The sequence below is a fragment of the Diadema antillarum genome, unplaced genomic scaffold (assembly GCF_040938485.1).
Source record: "Diadema antillarum isolate AM-2024a unplaced genomic scaffold, OU_Dant_1.0 scf00000024, whole genome shotgun sequence".
NCBI lineage: Eukaryota > Metazoa > Echinodermata > Echinoidea > Diadematoida > Diadematidae > Diadema > Diadema antillarum.
Genome location: NW_027270913.1, coordinates 2,628,187 through 2,652,534, shown reverse-complemented (window position 1 = coordinate 2,652,534; position 24,348 = coordinate 2,628,187). Strand labels below are relative to the sequence as shown.

The 24,348-nt window shown below is 38.9% G+C and overlaps 1 protein-coding gene across 1 annotated transcript in view; it reads right to left on the bottom strand.

Moving 5' to 3' along the window:
• Positions 1–4,850: 4,850 nt before the first annotated feature.
• Positions 4,851–24,348, bottom strand: part of LOC139733088 (uncharacterized) — a 92,101-nt gene continuing 72,603 nt past the window's right edge. The window contains exons 11-13 of the mRNA XM_071643934.1: positions 12,594–12,691; positions 11,110–11,351; positions 4,851–5,293 (exon numbers count right to left, since the gene is read on the bottom strand). Coding sequence (XP_071500035.1) covers positions 5,091–5,293; positions 11,110–11,351; positions 12,594–12,691 — 543 coding nt within the window. The 3' untranslated portion in view covers positions 4,851–5,090. The remainder of the gene's footprint in view (positions 5,294–11,109; positions 11,352–12,593; positions 12,692–24,348) is intronic.

Sequence of the window (24,348 nt, the reverse complement as noted above, 5' to 3'; positions counted from 1 at the left end):
GACAGAATAAGTACCACCTGGGGAAGGTAGCAATATGTATTGATGAGATTGATTGACTGACTCAAACACAAACTTTATATATTTGAATACTTCAAGTCCGTTTACAGAAAACAAGGTTGCCAAACTCTTATTCCACAATTTTTAGAAGGGGATTTTTGGCTCTGGAATAAAACCTACTAACGGCCACGGAATACAACGATTTCTCACTCCGTACAAACATAATTCACATCATATCCTTCAATAACGAAATCCTGCTCAGTGATTGGTCTACATAGTGTCGGGTGACGAAACATGACATTGCTATGTTGAAGACAAAATGCCGATGGAGAAAATTGTGCTACAAGTATGTATACTGTGAAGTAATATTCATGGCATAGTGCACTATACCATGAATATTACATCACGGATATGCAAACAATGAACATTTTTCATCAATAGCATGAATGATATCGACGAATTGATATCGGCCTCATAGATCGCAGGAGTGTAAAATTGTGTCCATCGCAGTAGGGCTTGGTTCTTTTCGTCTTCACTACAACAAGAAGTTTACTCTCTTTTACTTAAGACTTGTTGGAAAGATATAAAACAATTATATCATGCACTGGATTCCTTGATAACAGAAATTGCACTATTTTCTTGGGGGCTGTCCCCTTCAGAAAATAGCGCTACTCCTGCCTCTCTCCATTCCAAACTTAACTAGAGTCTCTCAGTGCATGGTATATTTGTTTACCACACGTTGTATCTTGAATATGATATTTTTGTCTGACTAAAAAAAACAACATGGTGGAAGTCTAAAGACTGAAGTGAACTACCAATCAAACTTCTAGCTATGTTTGGAATGTTGTGTATGTTCCAGTGTAAGTTTCCTTGGATTCTTGCACTGTTTTTGAGTGAGGAAAGGAGTCAGAAATTCTAGCCCCGCCACTCTACGAATGGAATGAATACTAGGTTCACACAGATTAATTGTATCACATCTCATTAGTAGAAAAACCTCAAATTGTATCAGAATGTGTCACACGCCAACCTGTACCGGATGTTACATACATGTACAACAGCCCCCTAAACAAACAAACAAACAAACAAACAAACAGATAAACAAATATAAAGCTAGCTAGGGACTTGCATGACATAGCAACAGCAGACCAGTTTACTGTCATCGTGCAACATACATGTACTTGCACACTTCTTTCACAAAAGCATACCCATGACAACTAAATCTTGCACGAAGTTTGCCATAGCAACAGCTGATTTCACATATCAAAAATGATGGTAAAAAGAAGTTGAAGGTGATCGGGTACCATGAATGAATTCAAAAATTGAACATGTATTTTTTTCTTCGCTTGCAGACTGATAGCTACAAGCAATTCTAATCACCTACTCTTATCTAGTATATTTCAATCCTTTGGAAGTCAGCTTGCATGCATTAGTTGTTGCTAAACTATGTCTGTCTATTAAGTAGTAGGCAAATGTTATTGGGTGTCGGGAATGCCCTGCCAAATTTCAGATGAACATTTGCATTAAATTTCATTATATGAATAAATTGGTTCAAGTTGATTGCTCTTTGATTCTTTTTGGGTGAAATATATCCAGAGTTTTTGAACACTGGAAGGTTTGTACTTTACTGTACATAATACAATTAGCAGTCAGTTTAGATAGAATGTTTCCACTGTCCATACATCATATGGGTTGATGCATGCTATTGTTGCCAAGTTGGGAGAACTCAACAGTTGAGCTGAATCCTATTTCTAAACCTGTCTATAAAACCTGTCTACTAAATGAAATGTCTGGAAGACATTAGATTTGTGAATACTTTACACACACATACACCAAGGCTTGACATTACCAGTGGCCCCAAGTGGCTCGGGGCCACTATAAGTTGATGTCGGGCCACCAGATTTTTATAAAAGCAATCTTTTGGTTGCCCAATCAGGCAGCTAGAATTCAACATTAATTTCTATATTTCCTATTATTTTGGGCCACCAAATTTTCAAGTTGACAGATTTTAGCAGCCTTAACAGGCCGACAGGAAAAAAAAAAAAGTTAATGTCAAGCCTTGCATACACAAACACATACATATGTTCTACACTGTACCTACTTCATCAGTATGACATCATCTACTTGCTATTTCATCACTCACACAGATCTACCTGCATTTTCTACTTGTGAGTTATTTGTCTAGGAGATATGATATTCATACAAGATCTTGAAATCACAATTCATCCAGGTGAAAGCATTCACTACCCAAAAGGCAAAGGCATAAAAACTGCATCAGCAAATAGAGCGAGAGAGCACAGCATAATAGTAAATCATGGTTTTGAAAGACACATGGTCAATGGAAAATGGTTACTTGGAGGCCCCCAGTCTTGATAATAATGTAAAATGCAAGGTGAATAAAACATTATTGTGTGGTATCCTATTATTGCTCTTTTAACAAAATTGCAGAAGTATTTTTTTCTTTCATTTTAGGTGTGGAGCACATAAAATTTTGCAAGGAAAATGAAAAAAGAAAGAGAAAACACAAGATACAATAAAATGACTTTCTGTTTTCCAGAATGATTTCAGTGAGAGTGGTTTGTGTACGTGCTTAACCCGTTGAGGACGGTTTGATTTTGCTACAACACGCATTTCCCATAGACGCTTGCCCGAGTATACTCGGGACTCGTCCTCAACAGGTTAAATTATATCTTTCTCTTTTTCTTATGCTAATCTTCAGAGTCACTTTATATCTTTAAATACAGCGTACCTGACGAGAGCATGTAGACTTTCAGCAATTTGCCAATCACTCTGATAAAATGAAAGTGAGTAAAAAAACAAAACAGACAAAACAACCAAAGTGTCTGACGATTGCTAATAGTGCTCAGGAAGACATCTTGTAATATCGCATCGTCATATAACTGGAAAATATTGCCCCATGAAGTAAACAGACTGATTTCAAGAATTAGACAGGAACCTATACATTTGGGTACAGAAAAAAATAAATATCCCTTGAATGTTTCAAAATGTCTCGAGCCCAAGCAGCTTTACCTAAGTATAGCATAGCTGCAGAAGAATTTTGGATCTTCTTTAAGTCTTCTTTAAGTGGTTTTCCTCCATGCTTTAATGTAGACATGTGAAATGAAGAGCATCTCTCCCATACACTCAGTAATGAGATTACATGTGAATTAATAGTCCCATTGCTGAACATGGCTGATCAAGTCTGTTTCTACTACTCACATGAGACTACAGGGAGACTTTACACCAAGAGAACATGCCAGGTGAGATTTTCAAAATAGTTATCATGTGTGATTTGAATGGGGTCTAGAAAATCATGGAACTTGGAAGCTTAAATTCATGAAATACGTGATAAGGTTTTTCAAGATTTTATTACCCAAGTGATGATTCACATAAATGTGTTTCAAGTAAGGTGCGGTAGTCTCCTCTTTCACTTGGTAAATTTACTGACATAAACCTAGCCAAACATATTCCAAAATCTTTTAATCTCCCTTTGAACTGCACATCAGGATGTAACATGTACATATTTCAGTAAGTGGGTGGATAGATACACGAAAGAAGAAAAACCCTGTAATTTCTAACAATCATTTTTATTGCAGGTTTCAGGTATGTCAGAACCCGACAGGGAAAAAGAATTATGCTGTTGAGTATAAAAGCTGTATTGTTAAACATGGATTGTGTTTGAGCAGGAGGCAGCTTGCATTCCAAATCATTTATGTCCTGATCGTGACCTTCCAATGAACCCTGGGAAACAACATCTGCTCAAGAATTGCCCTTGGAACGGCACAATGTACGGATCATTATTATCTTTTTTTTTCTTTTTTTTTTTTTGTCTCTACAGCAAAATCACCAGGGAGTTTTCATACATGTAATTGTGATTTCCCCCACCCCCATACTACAACATCAACTACAACCCCCCCCCCCCCCTATTGTCATAATCCATCGTCAGTGGTAACATTTGAAATGTTTGATGGTTCACTTACAAAGGGGAAGAAAAAAATTAGGCATAAACAAGCTGTGTGTTGGTTTGATGGGATGCTTGCTTCCTGTACAAAATCTTTTGTGAATCTGACACAAAAAGTGCACTGAGTACATATACAGTTGCAGTTAGGCCAGAAAATTTAGAAAGGAACATTTCCTTCACTGTGATATGTTCAAGTAATTGATCACAGATCATTAATTCATGGAATTTAGTGTGTTATGACAAGTTCCACCATTAACATGCATTTGGAAGTATACCATTAATCACCATAGATAGAATCCTACTTCGATCAGCACTTTGCTTTCGCACGTTTCAGCAAACTTTGATACAGTCTTCATCTGTGGCTGTGATATAGGATCAGAATGAAGTCAAACTTTTAGTGCGTTTGATTGGCTATCTGAGTGTGACACTGCATGGTGAAAAAGTGTTCTTATGGTTTACTATTCCTTTGCCACTTGGATAAGACTCTAAATTCAAGTCAATCACAACTGAGCCCAGTCTTGGCCGACTGAGACATCTTGTGATATATGGCTAATGGAAGCCACCACTTTATTTAACACACCTGTTTAATTTTCTTTCTTTTTTTCTCTCTTTTTTTTTCAGGGGAGGGGGTGTTGGAGGAGGGATAATTTCTGTGAAGTTCACTTTGTTACCATTGCGCAACCTCAAAACAATATCCAATCTTTTCAAGGGAAATGTACGACTGGCTTGCATATCCACACACATCAGATAGTTTCCAATAGGAGCACAAACAGTGTTATCAAAAGAAATAAGTTCGCACCGTCCATCGCTGAAGGCAAGATATGGTGTCTCCTTTTAGTATGCAAGGCATTGCTGCTACGCCATGCTTCTTCCCTCATCGAAGGGTGGCCACTGACATTGCCATGGCAATGAGAAACCTTTGAGGCATCCAGTCATTCAATCTTATCACACAGTGACTCAAAGAATTCGCCCCACTTCCACCAATTGAAACCTGAGTTTTTCTTTTTGTTCGTGGGAAGGTGGAATCCTTGTTAGCACGGTGATGGAAAAGATGCCTCCCTCACAACTGGGCACATTGTCAATGTCAACGATGTTCAAGCAGGGAAGAGGAAAATGCAAAATTATGATGGCGCCCTCATGAGCCGAAATCCTCCCGCGACGCCAGGGGTCGGACGCGGAGCGCCAGCACATCGTTGTCCATCATGAGGTCGTAGACGTCGTCCAGTTTCTTCCGCCGCAGGTCCTGACCATTGATCTCCAGGATCTCGTCGCCGACGTGGAGGAGGCCTGCCAGGATCTTGGCCGGGTGTCCGTCGCCCAGACGCGTCACAAAGATTCCTGCAGTGCAGGGGGGAAGAAGGAGAGAATGATAGTGGTGATGCAGGGAGAATGCAGTAACCGGTGGTTAGCTGTCTAGTGACGTAGAAACTCCAGTAACAATGAAAAAGCAAAATGGCCATGAATTTCTTAATACCTAGTCCAGTCTGTCGGTTTAAAAGTCATCGTACTTTCTGACTTAGTGTTCTGGCAGTTGCGATAGAACACACCTTGCTCGTGCACCATTATGTGCATCCCATATTTGCATTTCACTCACGCACACTCACACACACATGCACATAGGGTATGTAGAATATTGTACTTACACAATACATTCTGCTCAAACTTTTGTAGTAATATGTCATATACAAGACTGTCTGTAATTTCTTTATCTTGATAGCAGTGAAAAAATTTCATTTTTTTATCAATCTTGTAATGAAGTAATGAAGACAATGCATCCTCTGAGAAAAGAAAATTATTGACATGTTTCATGTGCATAACAAAAGTGAGATCCACCATACAAGTGATTTAAAATGTTCAAAGGGGCTTATTTTGAGATGCATCTTATCACACTGTTTGAAGTGAAATGCCTCCACGGCGGAGAAAGAGATGAAAACGGATGAGCGTAATGGGAAGGGGAAAAGGAGATGGGTGTATGGTGTAGGGGAAGGGGGAAGGGGAAAGGAGGAAGGGGGAATTAGTGTAAGGTGTGTGGGGAAGGGGGTAGGAGATGAGCATTGGGTTTAGGGAGAAATGGAAAAAAGGATGAGTATTGTGTGTAGAAAGAACAGGAAAAAGGGGTGAGTGTAGGGTGTAGGGTGTAGGGTGTAGGGGAGGGGGAAATGAGAATGAGTGTAGGGTGTATGGAGAAGGAATAAGGGTGTCAGTGTTGGGTGTATGGAGAAAGGGAAGGGGATGAGTGTCGTAGGGACAAAAGGAAAAGGGGACAAGCATAATGGTACAGGCTTTTGCCAATACCACACAGGACATGAGTGTATTATGGAATAACTGGAAAGAGAGGAGGGGTATGAGTGTAGGGTGTATGTGTAGGGAAAGGAGGAGAGGAGGCTGTATGGTCAGAAAAAGTGTAGAAGAGGGTTGAGTATTGGATGTAGAGGGGGTGGGGCTGTAAGTAAATGAAGGAGGAAAGGGGGCTGAGTGTAGGGAATGGAAGGAAAGGAAAGAGTGGAAGGGGGGTAGGGAAGAGGAGTGGAAGGGGGAAGAGGAGGAGGGGGAAGAGGAGGAGGGGGTAGGGAGTGGTGGTGGGGGTCTGTGATGGGAGCAGATGCCAGAGTTCTGTCAGCAGTCCTTTCCCCCCATCTGAAAGGAAACATGAATAATTTCCTTCATGTTGGCCACCATGTCATCACTTCATCCATAATCTGCACTTCCTGGAGGGGACTAGCTGTCGTCTGCAGCTCCAAACATCTGCTTTCTCCATTTTCCTCCCTCCCTCCCACCGAAACCATCCCCTCCCCCCCCCCCCCCCCCCCACCAAAAGAAGAAGAAGAAAAAAAAAGAATACCGTAAAACTAGAAACATTTGTGGCATGAAACTTTTTGGCAGCATGAAATTTTTGCTTATTGCCACTGGCATTCAATTTGATAATTGATATTTGATATTTATTTATTTCTGCCAATTCCATGACGAGCGTAATATAGGCACCTACCAACAAATACATTTTTCTTTTGTACAAACCATAGGATTTTTGAAAAAGAATTGATAAACTTGATGAATACAAAATACTGACAATTGTTTGATACAAATTACACGGTACATTAGTGATAAAGAAAAATAATTCAGAGGTACAATCTAAGGGGAGCAATTCAAGGTGTAGATGAAAACTTTCATGTGCAATTTACTTGGCTCCTTGCAAAATTCACAAAAGTTTAATGCACACAAAAATTTCTGGTTGTACAGTATCTTTCTTTGATTCATCTATTCAAACCCCATGACAATTCCCCCCCCCCCATTTCCATTTCCTACCAAGCATGAGTATATTTCTATAAGCCCATACATGCACATTCTCCTCTTTCACCTCTTTGTTTCGTTGTTTGTTTTCCTCCTGCAGCTTGTATTCCTTTCCAAATATCTCAATGAAACGTCACCAATAAATGTCACATTCATCTTAGTGCAGTTTCTCCTTAATCAACTCCCACTCACAGCCCTTCCCCACTCGGTGCAAACTTACCTTTTTGATCTTATCTAATTATAGTTTACCATCTTTTTCCTCATCATACTTTCTCTTTCCATCTGTCTCTCATTTTTCCTCCTTCCCCTGTCTCCTGTATTCATGGGAGGGGGGGGGGTAGCACTTTAATTTTTTTTTTCACATCTACATCTTGATTTTACTGCAACTGATTTGTTGATCTTCAAATTCAAATTCAAATTCCAATCAATTTTTTTTTCCCAATATTACATTTTTTCTCAATATCATTAGGAAATTTCAATATAAAACAAAACTGTATGAACATACATAAATGTCACTATACTGTATATGTTCAAATCATTTTATTTTGGGAAATGAGAGGCACACGTGTGAGACAAGCTTTTTGAGATGTGGACCACTCAGTAAATTGAAATTACAAAAGAAAGAAAGATCTTGCCACCATTCATAACTTTCTCTACCTCCTCCTTCCTCCTCTTTCAGAATTCTCTTTCTCCCCACTCTCACCCCCCTCTCCCTCAGCTCTTTATACCCATTCTGTGTCCTCTGTCACCAAACTACCTTCTCTCACTCTCCTATAATGTGTAGGTAAGCCTTGTTTGTATTAATTCCCGTTGTTCTCAACTCAATCCAGCCCAGACTCCACCTCTTCCTTAACCCTTTCAATGTCAGGGACTTTGGACAGTGTGTACAGCACTACGGGGGTTGTCTGTGCCAAACAGCAAGGGGTTAATCCGATGCAGCATTCCCTTCCTCATCTTTTCATGCCAGTGGAAAAATATTTCCTGGTCTTTTTTTTTGTGTCTGTGTAAAGCTTTTCCTTTGTAGCAGAGTTCTTTATTTATACACATTCATTTACAGAACCTCAAGAGATGTACTAGTCTACATAGGCAATTGCAATCTCATCTTCTTTTTTTTTTGTTCTACTGCGACACACAGTGACTTCAATTTCAGTTTCTCTCCCCTATCCTTGGACCTTTAATACAAACCCAACCAGCTCCTGCCGGTGTATTTCCACGGCCAAACACGAGCAGACATCAAACTGCCGACTCACCTCAGCTCCTAATCTGGGGAATGCGGGGTGGAATTAACTTCATGTTTTTACTTCCTCAAAGCATTTGAGACTGTCTGTAATTCTGATTAATCAAGGATTTTGTCCCTTTGTACATCTGATTGAATCTTGCTCGAAATTTCAGCCGATTGTCTGAAAATAGACACACGGAATCTCCTAGCATCACTAGTCATTCATTCTTTCAACCTAAAGGTGTGTGTATATATAGATATAAAGAGACAGATAGATAATTCGATCTTTCTCTTTATCTCTTTCTTTCTTTCTTTTTCTCTCTATAAACAAATGCGTGTATATGGATGAATAACAATACAGATAGATAGATGGATAGACAGATAGATAGAGAGAGAGGTAAATAGATAAATAAATAGATAAATAGATAGATAGAAAGATAGATAGACTGATTAATTGTTGGTTGATTGATAATATACAGCCAAAGTAAGACCCCCCCGTCTTATACATTTCTCTTAACTTTCCTCATGTCTTTGTGTCCTAATTTGTGTCTGGTCACAGCTTGGCCATAGTGTAAAGCAGTGCAATGTGATACACAGTGACCCCATGGTCATTGACACAGAAGAGGTAGATTACGCCAACATTGATCACAAGAGGGCAGCATTCCCAAGTTCCAAGTAATATGAGAGGTGGGTGAGTGACACGATCTGGCAAGGCCTATCCAGGTGTTTCACATTACAGATATTTGCACCGTAACTTCCTCCCACGAAACAAGTGGTGGAAAGAAGGAGCATCCATTTACAGAAATATCTCCTTTGCAAATGATGTCCCCTCCCCCCCCCCCCCCAACCTTTGTTTTAAATCAGCTAAGATTGGCAGTCGAACCTGTGAATCTAGTGATCTAAACGTAGTCATTTGGTGATGAAAATCTTCGCGGGTAGCAGGTTTGGATCTGAAATAGAGCACTGGGTGACATTTAATAATTTGTAGTGTAACACTAAAACCACAGATATAGATAGAACGAAAGATAGCCATGTAGATAACAACTAACCTTTACACAAACATTTTGCAGGAATAAAGAAAGAAAGAAAGAAAAAAGTGCCACGTACACAAGTTTACATCCTGCCAAAAACTGGAAGGGCCATATAACAATACAGGTAAATATTTTGAGATAAAAAAAATTAGAATTATTTCTGGCTTGCTATTCTCACTGCAAAGTAAAACTACATGCAATTTAAAACATGATATATATATTTTTTCTCTCTCCCTCTCTTTGTTCTGTCTGTCTGTCTGTCTGTCTGTCTGTGTTTCTAGTACTCTCCTGCTAAGAAAAACAAATGTGTCAAAAGGAGGCGAGAAGCTAACTTGGAATGATTACCCCCTGGAGTGATCATTGTTGTGGGATCATTCATATGAGACAGGGATTATCATAAATTTTTATCCCCCCCCCCCCACACCCACACAAACACACATGTACACACACAGTTAAGGAGAAGAAAAGACATTCTTCAAAGCATGACACAATGGAATTTTTACAAGAGTCATTGTTGTTGTCCAAACAGGTGTGTTATAGGAGTGGTAGTCATGGGTATTATGATGCTTCCACCAAACACTAAACCTTGTCTCACACAATAGGATTGGTTTGGGTGCTAGCATGACTCAAATACAATACTACAGCATTCTTCCATTTCCCTTGCTCAATTCCATGTACCTTTCCAAGCTTACGCTGCATCCATTACAGACACATACTTTTTGTATCTTGCCTTTCTTTCAGTGTACATTGATCAGATGGAACACCTTTACCCAGTTATCATTTTCATGGCAGATTCTGATTTGACGAGTCTCGCCTAATGTGTACAGAGTGGCGTCATGATAATAATCATACACATCCGTGATCATTCTAGTTTTTTTTTCTTTCTTTCTAGATGATATGGCTGCTTTCAGTGTGAATTCCAAACAGAATTGTAAATGCTCTGTCAAATTATTAAAAACATTAACACTGCTATGTGTCACTAAGTAGCAAAAAATTGTACACAACTGATTTGCATTGTTTGTACATGTACATGCTATGATAACCAAAAGTGACTATGTATGTAAAATGTATGCTTGGAATAAACCCAAGTGTGAGAACCAGGAATGTCAACCTTGTAAACAAGGGCTGTAAATGTGTATTTTTTGTGGAAACACACAAAAAACAGTATTTTTACCTTCCCTGCACCAGACATGTGCAGTATTACAATTTTGAAGAAAAAAAAGTATTTTCTATGAAACATGTAGTTCCCCCACCCCCCCCCCCAAAAAAAAAAAACCCAGCACAAATTGCATATACATTGTATATGGCAATTCGTAACACATGTGCTGTAACTATGTCACAGATGTATGTGAAATGAAAATTGTTGAAATTTTAGAAACTAGCTATAGTGAGTATCATATAATTTATATATACAAGTATTATGTTTTACTGCATTGCTAAAAAAAAAACCATGTAAATGACACCATACAAACAATGAATAAATCAAATAAAATTAAAAGAGTAACAGTAGGCATCTCAGGAAAACCAGTTTCACTAAGAGCTCTCCATGCTAGAGGGGAACAACCTTGTCTGCATGAACACAAGATTGTTTTGGGATAGCCTTTATCAAATCTTACCATCCCCATGACTCGAGGTCCCCTTGGCGATGTAGAACCCAAAGGGCCCGTTTGGCGGCTTGACCAGCTGGATGACCTGCGTCCCGTCCGGCTTGACCGCAAGCAACCGGCCGATCTTGCGCCCGTGGGTCGGCAGGGTCACGTCGGTTTCCTCCGTCGTCCGCTGCGGCCGGATGTAGCCGTCTTTCAAGGACGTCGGCGATAATGGGGCGGTTTCCAGGCCAAGTACGCTAGCAGACCGCCTGGATAGAGTGGGCATGCTAAGAGTGTCAAAGGGGTCACCGTACCACACTCATTTGCATAAACATAATACTACTTCTAGCAGAAACTGTGTTTTAGAACACAGCATTCAGTTTTATGGTCATGGCATGGTTTTATTCAACCAGGGTATCCCTATCAACTCGATCCATTGCCCTCCCAGACAGCATTGCCATTATTATTTTTACCGAAGGGTAACTATGATACTACCACAATAAAAGGGATATAAGGGGTAAGACATACCATCTCTATAAATGTTTATGTGGCCTTCCCACTCCTCTCCAGTAACGGAGAACAGAGTTAAACTGTCATGCTATATCATCAGCATTCACTAATCTATCCAAATTTGACCTACATATGTACAACTGTAGTTGTAAAGTCAGCCAGCACACTCACGTGTACCGATGTGTGCAAGTCCAACAGGAAGGGCCATGGCGACACATAATAGGGATTAGGGGGGATTAGCTAATCTCTATTTTCTAACAATTAGTTTCAAGACATCTATGCCACACAGGCAAAGAAATCACTCCATCATGCATTGCTAACTGGCTTTAATAGGAAGGGTTAAAAAGGTTGTGATTCCCATTCACGTCTGCTGTGTCAAATCATTCCGGGCTGAGCTGAATGCCGACTATCGATGCTAAACTTGGCCATAATAAAAGCAGGGAGTGTGCACACCATTCAATATCACTTTCAGTTCTAGGAGGCAACATTACAGTCGCCGGAATCTGAACACTTGAACAAGAGAAGAGTGTGGAGTTCATCTATGAGGGTGCTTCCCCAACTCTGATTATGTAGTGTGCTAAGACAACACTCCTCAATGCCATCTGATATATACAATGTATAAAGTGTCATTTCAAGTACACATGTAACCCTGTCCCATTTCATCTAACACGAATACTCAAGCCCTTCCAAAACTATTGAAAAACAGATTTAGGGTTTTATGCCAATTTTGATAAGAGAAAAAGATCATTCAGTAAAACTCTTCAAAACCACAAATCAATAACCGAGGTTAAAAAGACAGTGGTGAAAAAAGGCGGAAAAAAGAATAATAGCAAACAAAAATGTTGGTATCTGAACTGGCTATTCTTTTTTAATATGCACATGAACATCGTACGTTGCTTTGAAATGTCAAAAACACATCCTTCAAAGTCAATGACATTCGTTTGTTTGGTTGGATGTTGTTGCTATTTTGCCCCAAGGCTAACTGGTGACATCTGACTGACCTTTTGCCGTAGAAGCCATCTGAGAAGCCCGAGTCACTGTCCTTGTCTTTTTTCTTCAGCAGCCCTGTGAGTGACCTCAGAGAGGGGGACTTTTTCAGCTGAAATAGAAGAGTGCAACAAAAGTTGAGGGCAGTCAGTGTTAGGATCATACACGTATGAATTATAAGCAGCGTTTGTACATGTGCCATTTTTTTCTTTTTAGTTAAAACAAGAAGTAAACAAATATGCAGCATCCATTTTAGGATCATTCATGCACGAATGAGCAGTGTATGCATGTTGGCATCGCTTTGTTTTTCAGTTCAAAATAAGACAGATAGAATTGTGTCGATTACAAATGTATGACTGAGCAGTAGTGTTTACACGATCAATTGCACAGCACTTTTATAGCAACCTATCAGTTGAGCTACACTGACAAAACATCATGCTCAGTTTCTATCCACCAGGAACTCAATTAATTACTATATTGCTGGCAATTAATCGTGCATTTCACTCAATTTACATGTAACTCTACAAAATGATAGGCAATATCAGATCTCATATATAAAAACAAATATTCTTATATGCATGCAAATGTCATGTGATCAAAGATTTCTAAAATTGGTGCGGCAATGAAAAAAAAATATGCTTGTATGAAACTTTCTATGTCACAAATACAAGTAGAAAGTGGAATTATCCTACAGTCCAATGGCAGATGACAACCCATGACCCATGGATTTTGAGAAGGCAAAAAGACACAGCTACAGTTGTACAGTTGTACATGTCAACAAATGCTGCTTGCTGAAAACCATACTTAATAAGATGCTACACATGCTTGTTGTATAAGTAATTTGTTGGTTCTTTGATTTTCTTTTCTTCCTAAGCCAGCTTCAAATATCAGTCTTCAATTGAAACTTTCCCATGCAGTAGTTTGTCCATGGCTATGCATGTAGCTAATGTATCAATGTAAAATGACACAATAATGATAAGGTCTTATTTATCCAGGGTAGCCTCTTCAGTGTTGCCACTGCTCTACCAGAGGGCCCTGCCATTAATTATTACTACCCCATCATTGCCAGGTACCCATTTACACACCTGGGTCGAGAGGGACATCGTGGGTAAAAAATCTTGTCCAAGGACTAAGAACTCAGCGGGATTCAAACTTGGCATATCCATTTTGAAAGTCAAGAGTCTTATCCACTATGCTACACTGCCCCATTAATTTACAATGTAAGATCTATCAATGCATACATCTGCACATACAGTGTAAATACAAATATACATGTATATATCTACATTATCTATATCTTTACAATGTATATAATGTTTATATAATGTCTGAATGTGTTGATGTACATAAATGTATATATATTTGTAGATTCTATGTGTATGTACAACCCTAACTACATGTACATATTACATTTTAACAACACAGGGGGTGTTTCATAAAGCTGCTCTTAAAGTTACAAACAACTCTAAGGATGACTGGTGATCAGTTCTTGTGCTGAATTATTGATATTCTGATGTGTATAGCACATCAGAACGTGTTCTAGTCATTCTTAAGTCGTTCGTAACTTTAAGAACAGCTTTATGAAACACTCCCCAGGTCATAAGGGTAGAATACCTGTGGGAGACTAGAGCTGATGCAAAATATTTCATCATCTCAAACTTTTGATATAAAAGCTGTAGAAGGTCATATCATACTTGGTTCATATTGTTTTTAACTTCACTCTGCCAGAAACTACTTGAACTAGCGAGTACTGAAGACTATCTTATTGAAACATAGCATACCATTTCAGATGAACGCAGATCATGTACATGATTCTATAAGATTACAAATGCTGATGTAATTCCCTTTACAACAATGCCAAATATAAAAAATGTCAGGAATGCATCATTAATCAACAATCACTATACAAACATCGATCACTAATTATGACATTGAATGTCTCGCACAGACCTCACTGTCCTGATACAACCATGAAATTGCCAAACTATGCCTGCGACGTTCTCTCGACGCTCGAGCCATCCCGAGACCAAACGGCTACCAGCCCGCAATGTTTAACAGTTCAGTCATGTTTGATAGTCCAGTGGAAAGAATCACACACACGGCCGGCAAGACATCATCGTGGACCACCACCTCCATCAAGGAAAAGATACTTTGCGACACTCTTCGCTGTGGACAACCACAGACAGAAGTCAAACGCTTCTCGCTCAATGGATACAATGGGGTAGAGGACAAGGAAATGGTTTCGTTTGAGTGACTTAAAGGGATTGATCAACCTCCCATAAATGAATCGAGTCAAGCCTGACTGCTCTTAGATCAATTCCATGGCAAGCAGCATTAGCAGTGTAAGGCTGGAGGAGATAAAAAATATATAATATATCTCTTTTCTCTCTATCACTCCCCTCCCCATTCTCTCTCTTCCGTTCTCTCTCCGTAATAAACATATTTTTTGGAGTTGTGATGGCATTCCACACAATACAGTGTACCTCGTGCTCAACAGTGATTGATAACATGTAAATAAGTCCTGGGGGTTATATCTCACGAACAAAAGAGGCCAACCTTTTGACTCCTATTACAGGAAGGATTATCTTTATTCTTCAGATTGGAATGCTCTCCACTTGAAGGAGCAAATACAATATCACACAATGGTTCACCTCACTTTGTATCCAATTGCATGGCTCAGTAATTGCTTCCAATTACTTATGGCTTTGAAGAAAAAAAATGCTGTCTGATATTTCCTGTTAACAAGGCTAATTGCTTAGCAGCAGGGGGCAGCACATCCAATTCTGAAATTGAAATCTACCATAAATCAATAAGAAATCACGATGCAGACATGATAATATCCTATACTATAATACTCGAAGTTGTTGTTGTTGTCGCGGCCTTATGTATTTCCTGTTTTATTTCGGCGTTGCTGGTTTCTCTATCTCCTCCCGAGCCGTCGGCTCCGGGCAGTTGCGACCGGTGCCGTCGGCCGCAGGAGAGTATCCTACATCGAATGGCGTGGGTTTCGTCCCCTCTCCGCCTCCGTGTCGACGTCGAGGACGAAAAAGAAAAATTAATTAGCTAGATGCATAATGCATTTTTGTGCGTGACGAAAGAGCCGAGCGTTTCAATATTCACGGAACCTGCGCTGGCCTCCTGCTTTCTCGATCTTCCATCTTTTAGCTTGCAGAGACACTGGGGGATACTAAAGATGATGGTGCAGCGAAATCTCTGACATCTTCCGGCGGACGCGCACGCACACACACAATGTACCTCGCAGAACTCTTTACACACTCTACACTGTGTGTATATAGTTTTGTGATGTACCTTTGCCTCCGCCTGTTACGTGTACTGAATGTATTGACGATGGTTTCACGAATCTGTGTGTGCGTGACATGGACTACAAGGGCATTTACGTACAGTTCGCCATTATTGGCGTCCCCAAATGAAAACAACGAACGTTGGTTATGTAATTGTATTTTGCACAACTGCAGAATACTATATGCAGCTCAGGTACGTCATTTAGTTTGCTCGCCGCTTGCTCTCAAGTCCGGTGTCATTGTACGCAGACTGTTTAGGACGCGGCTAAATATATTTGCCGATCGTACCCTTACATATCAGATTACACGCGCAGCTGTGTCCATTCGTTTACTGCAGAGCTGCTGTAATCATACATATTCATAAGATGAGAGGACGTAGAGGAAAACCTCGCTTTGCCGACCGCCTATTTTTAAAATTGCAAGTGGAAATAGAATGTGTGGTTCTATGGTCTATCAAACCAAGTTTTGGTGACAAAAAAAGAGGGAGCAAATGAAGACGAATGCAGTGATGTATATATTCTTCTTTCTTCCATAACATGGGAAAAATATTAAAGAAAAAAAAAACGAGGTCGTGAGAACCTACTCCCACGGGTGCCTATTAAACCTGATGACTATGATATCCCCCTCCCCAAATAATAACAATGATGATGATAATAATAATAATAATAATAATAATAATAATAATGATAAGGATAATGATAATAATGATATAATAACAATAATAGGAGCAATAATTGTAGGCCTAATATCAATTATGATAATGTACAATCTGAAGCAGATGTAGTTCTATATTGATATGATATATCAAGCCAAGTTTTGGTGATTAAAAACAACACGGAGGGAGCAAAATTATGAAGACGAAAATATCTTATTTTTCTCTCATAACGTGGGGAAAAGAAACATGAAAAAAAAAACACAAAACAAACCGAGGCCTTGAGACCAGCCGTGGATTCCCGCGGGTGCCCGCGTGGATGCAAGAGCAGGGGGTAATCAAAGTCATAGTGTTAATATCTTCCCGTTTCAACGGGAACAACCTGTGGGCAGAACTTTCGGGGAATCTCATTTGCGTTTTTGGTAATTTTTCCCTGAATGTTTTTGTTTTTTGCCCTGCGGAGGTGGAAATGTGTGTGTGCGTGAGGGGGGGAGGGGTGAGGGGCAACAAGACAACTGTTGGACTTCAACGGGTGCAAATAACCCCTCGAAACTCAAGTTCTATAATAAAAGCAAGTAGTGGCGGGAATGATCCCTACCAATGGACCGGATCGCCTGGCATATACTACAAAAATGTATTATAAAATTTCTGGGAAGGGTGGTCATTTAGAAGACAGCACAATTAACGAAAGAATGAGAAGACTTTTCTTTTTATTTCTTCAATAAAAATGTGCAAAATCGTATTATGAGAAAAAAAAATAAAACCCCTCAGACCCGTGGATTTCCACGGGTGCTGCTAGTTTATCCTAAGAATTGTCATATCATGCATCTGATCCCCTCAGCTGTGGAATGATCTACCTGAATGTATTTACATCAAATTGACTCAACTGAAAAATTCAAATCTATGCTAAAAATTTATTTGTTTATTGAATAGCCTTGCATGCATGAGCATGTGCAGTTGGTAATTGTTGTTATAAATGTCTGAACATTCTGAAAGTGTACCTTCTTCCTTTCTTTCTCTCTATTTTCTCAGCTCTTAGTGAGACATTTTAATGTGATAAGCGCTTTATAAATATTGTGAATTATTATCATTATTATTATCTTTATGTCTACAAATCATATTGATATTAAGATGCTTTTGGTTAATGAGTACAAACTGTAGTGCTGCAGTAAGCAAGCAATGCACAGGGTTGAGTGTACTGTATACGCCATATATCTCGCGAGTCTAAATTTTCGCAAATCAGGAATTCCCAACGATTTCGTGAGTGGTTAAATTTGTGATCATGGAGTCCTGTACTGAACGGAGAAAATAATGTACATGCGTACGTCACATCTACATCGGGATCAGAGTCAATATTTTCGTGCGTCTTTAATTTCGCGAATAGCACCTGACTCGCGAAATTTGCGAAAATAAAAACCTCGCAAAATTCGCGAAAATAAAAACCTCGCGAAATATTTGGCGTATACAGTATTGGTTTGAGTTTATTTATTTAATCATGCTAGGCAGAGCTGCCATTGTTTCATAACTATCATCTCAGAGTTGACACAGGGCATAATGAACATGTGCATAATCTGTGTTTCAGGGGGGGGGGGGGGGGGGGGGGAGGGGGGTTAAAAGAAGTATCAACCGCTCCTGTGAAGTGCTCTAAACTCTGAACGAATGGTCATCTAAGGTTAAGAGCACTCCAACAGTGATATGCTGCATATATGCACTGTGCATGCAGCTTATATATTAGAAGTAAAGTTTATATGTGCATATTGTTTATTTTCATTCTAGTTATTTATCTCTATCTACATAGTTTATATGTCAGAAGCACCATGACATTTATGCCCCTTTCAGCCACTTCATGTGTGATCTTAGTGGGTGGTGACTCGATCTGTATGAACAAATTCAAAAGGGGTATAAGTCGAAGTACTTCAGGAGCGCTCCTGTGCCCAACTTTTATGTAAAAAAAGGGGTATGAATCACCTAACTTGGAAAGGGCTGATGAGAGTATGATCGGTCAGTTAATTTCAGTCGCACATTTGGCTCTGGTATATGTCCATGATGCATGTAATCTATATTGAGAGATAACTGTCCCTGGAAAACAAAACAAACAAACAAACAACTCCACAAGCTGATGTAGGAAAATATGTTTACAGCCTGACTCCTACACTTGCACACTTACACCTGATGGCTTGGCACGATAAAGTGATGTGCTTCAAACTTCATGCGACCTTGGCCAGCGAGATCTTGATATGACATAGGTTTTGACCTTAACTGACACTCATCGGAACCGTCATCCGTGCCAATTTCTGTTTCTTTTTCTGATATTTGGCACAGTTTGGCATTAAAACAGATATGATATGCACGCTATATTACTCCTTTTAGGTCTCAATCTATCACCAAATATATCCTATATATCACATATATTTATTATGTATGAAGTAGATATAAAGTAAGACTATATGACATATACATGATTCACACACATATGTCCAATATATTACATATATCATATATGATGTAGAGTGTATAAAGTATATATCATCATATACACAATTCACACACATATGTCCAATATATTACATTATATTATGTATGATGTAGAGTGTACATAAAGTATATAACATCATATACACGATTCACACACATACGCACACGTGTATTTCCTCTACCTTCCTCACTAATATATATATCTGTTCCTCTCTCTCTCCTCTCCTCCTCTCTTAAATATTTATCTTACCAAGTCGTCCTTGCACACAATGCACATCTGTTACAATCAGGCTTCTAACATGATCTATTCATTATGCATCCTTTTTCCCTATCAATCTATCATATTTGTATATTTTTCCTTATTCTTCTTGCTTCTCATCATTTTTTTCTCTCTGGCTCCTTTTCTTCCACCTCAATTTCTTAGGAAATATGAAAAATCAAATTATCATGCAAATATTCATATTACAGAATGAGATACTTAAAGTTAGTTTAACGATAGAGACATACAGTACATGCATACATTGTAGCTTTAGAACAGTAAATCCCTCTTTTCTTTATTCAATTTATAAACCCTTATTGTTTTTTGTTCTCCATTTGGCAGACACCTTGAACCCTTTCCATCACCACTTGGCGCAGATGTCTGAAAACTTAACTGTAATTGTTAAAGAAGAGATTAGCTAATCCCCTTACACCCTACTGTGTCCCCATGGCCTTCCTGTTGGATTTGAGGCACATTGCTACACCTGAGTGGGCTTGCTAATCTATAACTAGGTCAAGTGTGGGTGGATTACTGAATGCCAATGTAAAGGCTTGCCAAGTTAAAGCTAAGTGCATGAACAGAGAAAGTGCCAAGTGTTTTGATCCATCCATCCCTCCATCCATCTATCTAAGAATCTGTCTATGCATCCATCCATCTATCTATTCATCTATCCATCTATCTCTCTTTCTCTCTGCTCCTTGTATGCTTGTAAACTTTGCATCAATCTGCTATCTGGTTTAATATGACAAGAGTTATGAGTACATTTACTCATTCATTCCTGTTTGTCTTGCAATTTCACAAATTTACTACCATAGATTATTTTCAATTTACTACCAAAGATTTTTCTTTTTCATTCGAGTGGAAACTGTAATCACTGGTTTTAAACTCATTGTCATCAAGACTGTTAAAGCATGGAAACTTTCTCTTCCTTAGCGTGAGCCTCAAGACTCTTGTCGCTGAGCTGACGCAGATACTTCTCAACCTTTACATCCCAACCAACCATTCCTTCACACATACACTACACACACACACACACACAAATGTGAAATAAAAGAACGAATGGAACCGTTTTCCTGTAAACAAACTTAGCGGGAGATGAGAATTTGAAAATATATTTCCTGCTGACGTACATCCATCCTTGATGCAACTGGGCCGAGATCCTGCATGCTGATCTCCTTTGGCCATCTCTCCTTTTCAAAAGTCTGTTTTCTAATTTGGATATCAGAGATTCAAATCAGCGACTGCAAAAAGGTGAGTCAGTGGGTTGGCAACGAAAGGGCGCCAACTCCAACAGTTGTGCCACACGGCTTCTTCCTCAGCACCGATAACATCGCAGATTTTTGTCGAACAGAAATTTTTAGAGTTGTTTTTTTAACTGGGTTGGCAGTGATTCTTCTCAATATCTACAATGCATTGTGTAAAAATCAAATGTTGAGGAGCCAATACATAAAAGTTGCCCATATTCTTGGCCGAGGTTTGATGTGAAAATGCCATGACTTACGTCACAAAACATGCTGAGAGAGATGCGACATATGGGGATGAAGTTAATCCATTCATTCGATAAATTTGATATACCTTGGAATTAAAATGTATATCTAATACATACATGTCTTCTGAGAGCCCTCATCTCTGTCAACAGGTAAATACTCAATTATAGGTTTGATACCTCCTGCTTGAGTTCCAATATTCCTTTCAAGGTAAAAGTACTACCTCATGTATTCATACACTGTTCCTCTCTCATTTTGCAACTTCATTCTATTTTTTTTCCATATCTATTCCTCCTTCAGACAATATCAGATTACCAACCATTTATCATGGAAATTTCTTGGCATCCATTTATCATGGCAATTTCAACTGTTTGTTTCCTTTTCTTTATTTTTTTTTAATATTTCTAATCATTTTACTACATATCTGATGCCATATGATTCTCTGTCATCTGTATGATCATTCTTCCCCCCCCCCCACCTAATGAACATCCCCTCCTAACCTGATTTGATTTTATATTTTTCACCTAATTGTCAATATCCCACTTATACAGTGTATATTTGTATCTCTAAAATCCTCCCTATCATGTTTCTTTAGATTTCAACACTGCTTATTACTGAGCACCTCTGTGACAATGCACACAGTAATAACAAAATGTTGTTGCACCAAAATAAAACTTTGGGTCCCCAAATTATTATCATTAGAGTCTACGGTGCAAAAATTCCCTTTGGTTATAATGAGCTTTCCATATATGTTATAGCTAAAGAAAAATGCCAGTCGTAAGGACTTCATTATAACAGAAAGTTGACCATACGAGGGAGCCTGTATTTCCTCTAGATGCAATTCTCTATTCCTCTCTCTCCCCCACCCCCCCCCCCCCCATAACCTTCGTTGTTACTATTGACAGGTGTGGCATAGGAGTCAGCAATAGACAATTAACAACATTTCCTCTTGTGCTTAGCCTCCGCCCAAAATTGTGGCTTTGTTCCCCTTTCCCCTCCCCATCCCCCTTCTCCATTATACTAACATATCAGCACACCACAAAAGCATATTAACACCGTTTGTTCTGGCAAGTCTACCCCAGAAAATAAAATCCCCAAAATAGAGTTTGGAGTACAGAAATATGGCCTATTTTGTCCATCTGAGGTCTGAAATAATGACATGAAGGGCCAGTCAAGTAGGTCTATACTGGTAGTGTTATTCGATGTGCTGGCTTAAAAGTTGAGATCTTATTATGTTCAGGAACGGATGGCTGTCCAGCCTCGCAGCATTGACTGAAATATGAATGCTGCTCCGCATAAATCATAATAAAGCATACATTGCAAACCCCTTGCATAAAGGAGCCTGATGAAATCTGTACAATGTACAGATGGGGAATTAACAGCCTCATAGCCTGGCGGTTCTATAAGATGCAAGATATGTATGTTTAATGCAATTACACTTGAGTTATGATCAAATATTTGCTTTTTCTTTTACATAGAATTCATATTTTGTATCTTTAATAAGAGATAGTTCCAAGAGTGTATCATTAGATATCATGCTTTTTCCTCACTGAGTACACTATTTCACACAAAGCTCACAGCCATTTTCTTTTTGAAATAGAAATGTCAAAATGAAAGTTTGGGCATAGTTTACACTCTCATTATGTTCCACACTCACAACTCACTTTGCATCCCATCCAAGCTCTAAATGCAATAAGTCGAATGCAGACTCTAATTGCTAAAATATTAAACACTACCCCTACTTCGGCAGGAAACTGCAGTGTGCAGAGGCATACAGTATGTCAGACATGGTACATTTGACATACGAGTAGTACATGGTACAAATGTACGTGTATGTGCATTCTCACAAAGTACATGTCTGTGACTACATCTGATTTAGGGAGATGATACTAAATAAGCTCGACTCTGTGCAAACCCATGAAAAGACAGTTTAGCCTTGTGAGAAATAAAGTGATGACACATTAATCTACTGTCTGATATCAGCTCATGATGGCTACAGACACCGAAGGCTTCCCTCCTGGGCTAGTGTTGCCATGGCAACAGTGAAGGAACAAGTCCCAGGTCTCTCCTAATATCGTCAGACGTGTCAAGTGATATTCTCCTCCCAAGAGAATTCTATTTTTTTTAAATCTTCCTATGAATCATGGCAAGCAGGGCCACAGAATTTTTAGAATGTTACAATTTTTCTATTTGTTCAGTTAACTGGGTATTCAAGGCTACAATACACACTATAGCCTCAATCCCAGGCTTTGGCCTACAATATGTACTATCTTCAATTTTCATTTGAAATGCCTCTTGAGTAAAGACTAGATACTTTCTTGGATCTTCCTATAATAGTCTGGTAGGAATGGGGGGTCCCCATGCACCCCCCGAACACATTTTTTTAACTTACTTTTTTGTAACCCTTAGGGTGTCTAGTTAATGAATTTTTTTGTTCCCAAGAAAAAATCGTGTCCCATGGGGGTCATTGGCGGCCATCTTGGCAGCCATCTTGGATTTTCAGGGAAAATCATTATTTTCTATAACTTTTGAACTACACAGCATAAAATTAGAAATAAAGCATTTCTTCAGGGTAAATGTGATACGAGGAATCGATTGCAATGATTATTTACATGACTAAAGCAAGTTTGAAACAAGAAAAGCCTAAAAATATGCAAATTTCGGTGTCATTTTTGCCGAAAAATACCCAAATAGTTTAACTTTTCAATTACACAACATACAGGGACAAATAAAACAGTACTCCAGAGTTAATACGGCACGAGGAATCGTTTGAGATAGTTATTTACATGATTAAATCAAGTTACATACAAGAAAAGTCCAAAAATGCGAGGAAAACCAGTGTCGTTTACTCTAGAAATATTCCCAAGTAGGACATATACATATACATGACAATCTCATACCTCCTAAGAGTAGACTAACTACTTTTTCTTAACAGTCTGGCAGGAATGGGGGGGGGGGGGTCCCCATGCACCCTCCTTTTTGTATCGCTTAGGGTGTCTATTTGATTTTTTTTTGTTTACAAGTAAAAATCATGTCACATGGGGGTCATTGGCAGCCATCTTGGATATGCGAGGAATAGCATTAATTTCTATAACTTTTGAACTTTCCAACATACAAGGACATGTTAATAATATCTCCAGGGTAAATTTGGCATGAGGAATCGATTGAGATGGTTATTTGCATGATTAAAACAAGTATGATACATGAAAAATCCAAAAATGCGAAAAAAAAAAAACAGTGTCGTTTACTCTGGAAATTGCCCAAATAGTCCATATACATACATGACAATTATAATATACCTCATATGATTGACTAACCACTAAAGTCTTAATAGTCTTGTAGGAATGGGGGATCCCCATGCACCCCTCAGGATGTCTATTTGTTTTTGTTTTTTTTTTTTGTTTCCAAGTAAACATGGGGGGGGGGAGTCATTGGCGGCCATTTTTGATTTGAGAGGAAAGTCAGTAAATTCTGTAACTTTTAAACTTTACAACATACAGAGATAAATATAACATTTCTTCAGGGTAACTGTGTCATGGGAAATCAATTGAGATAGTTATTTATATGATTAAAGCAAGTTTGATACGAGAAAGG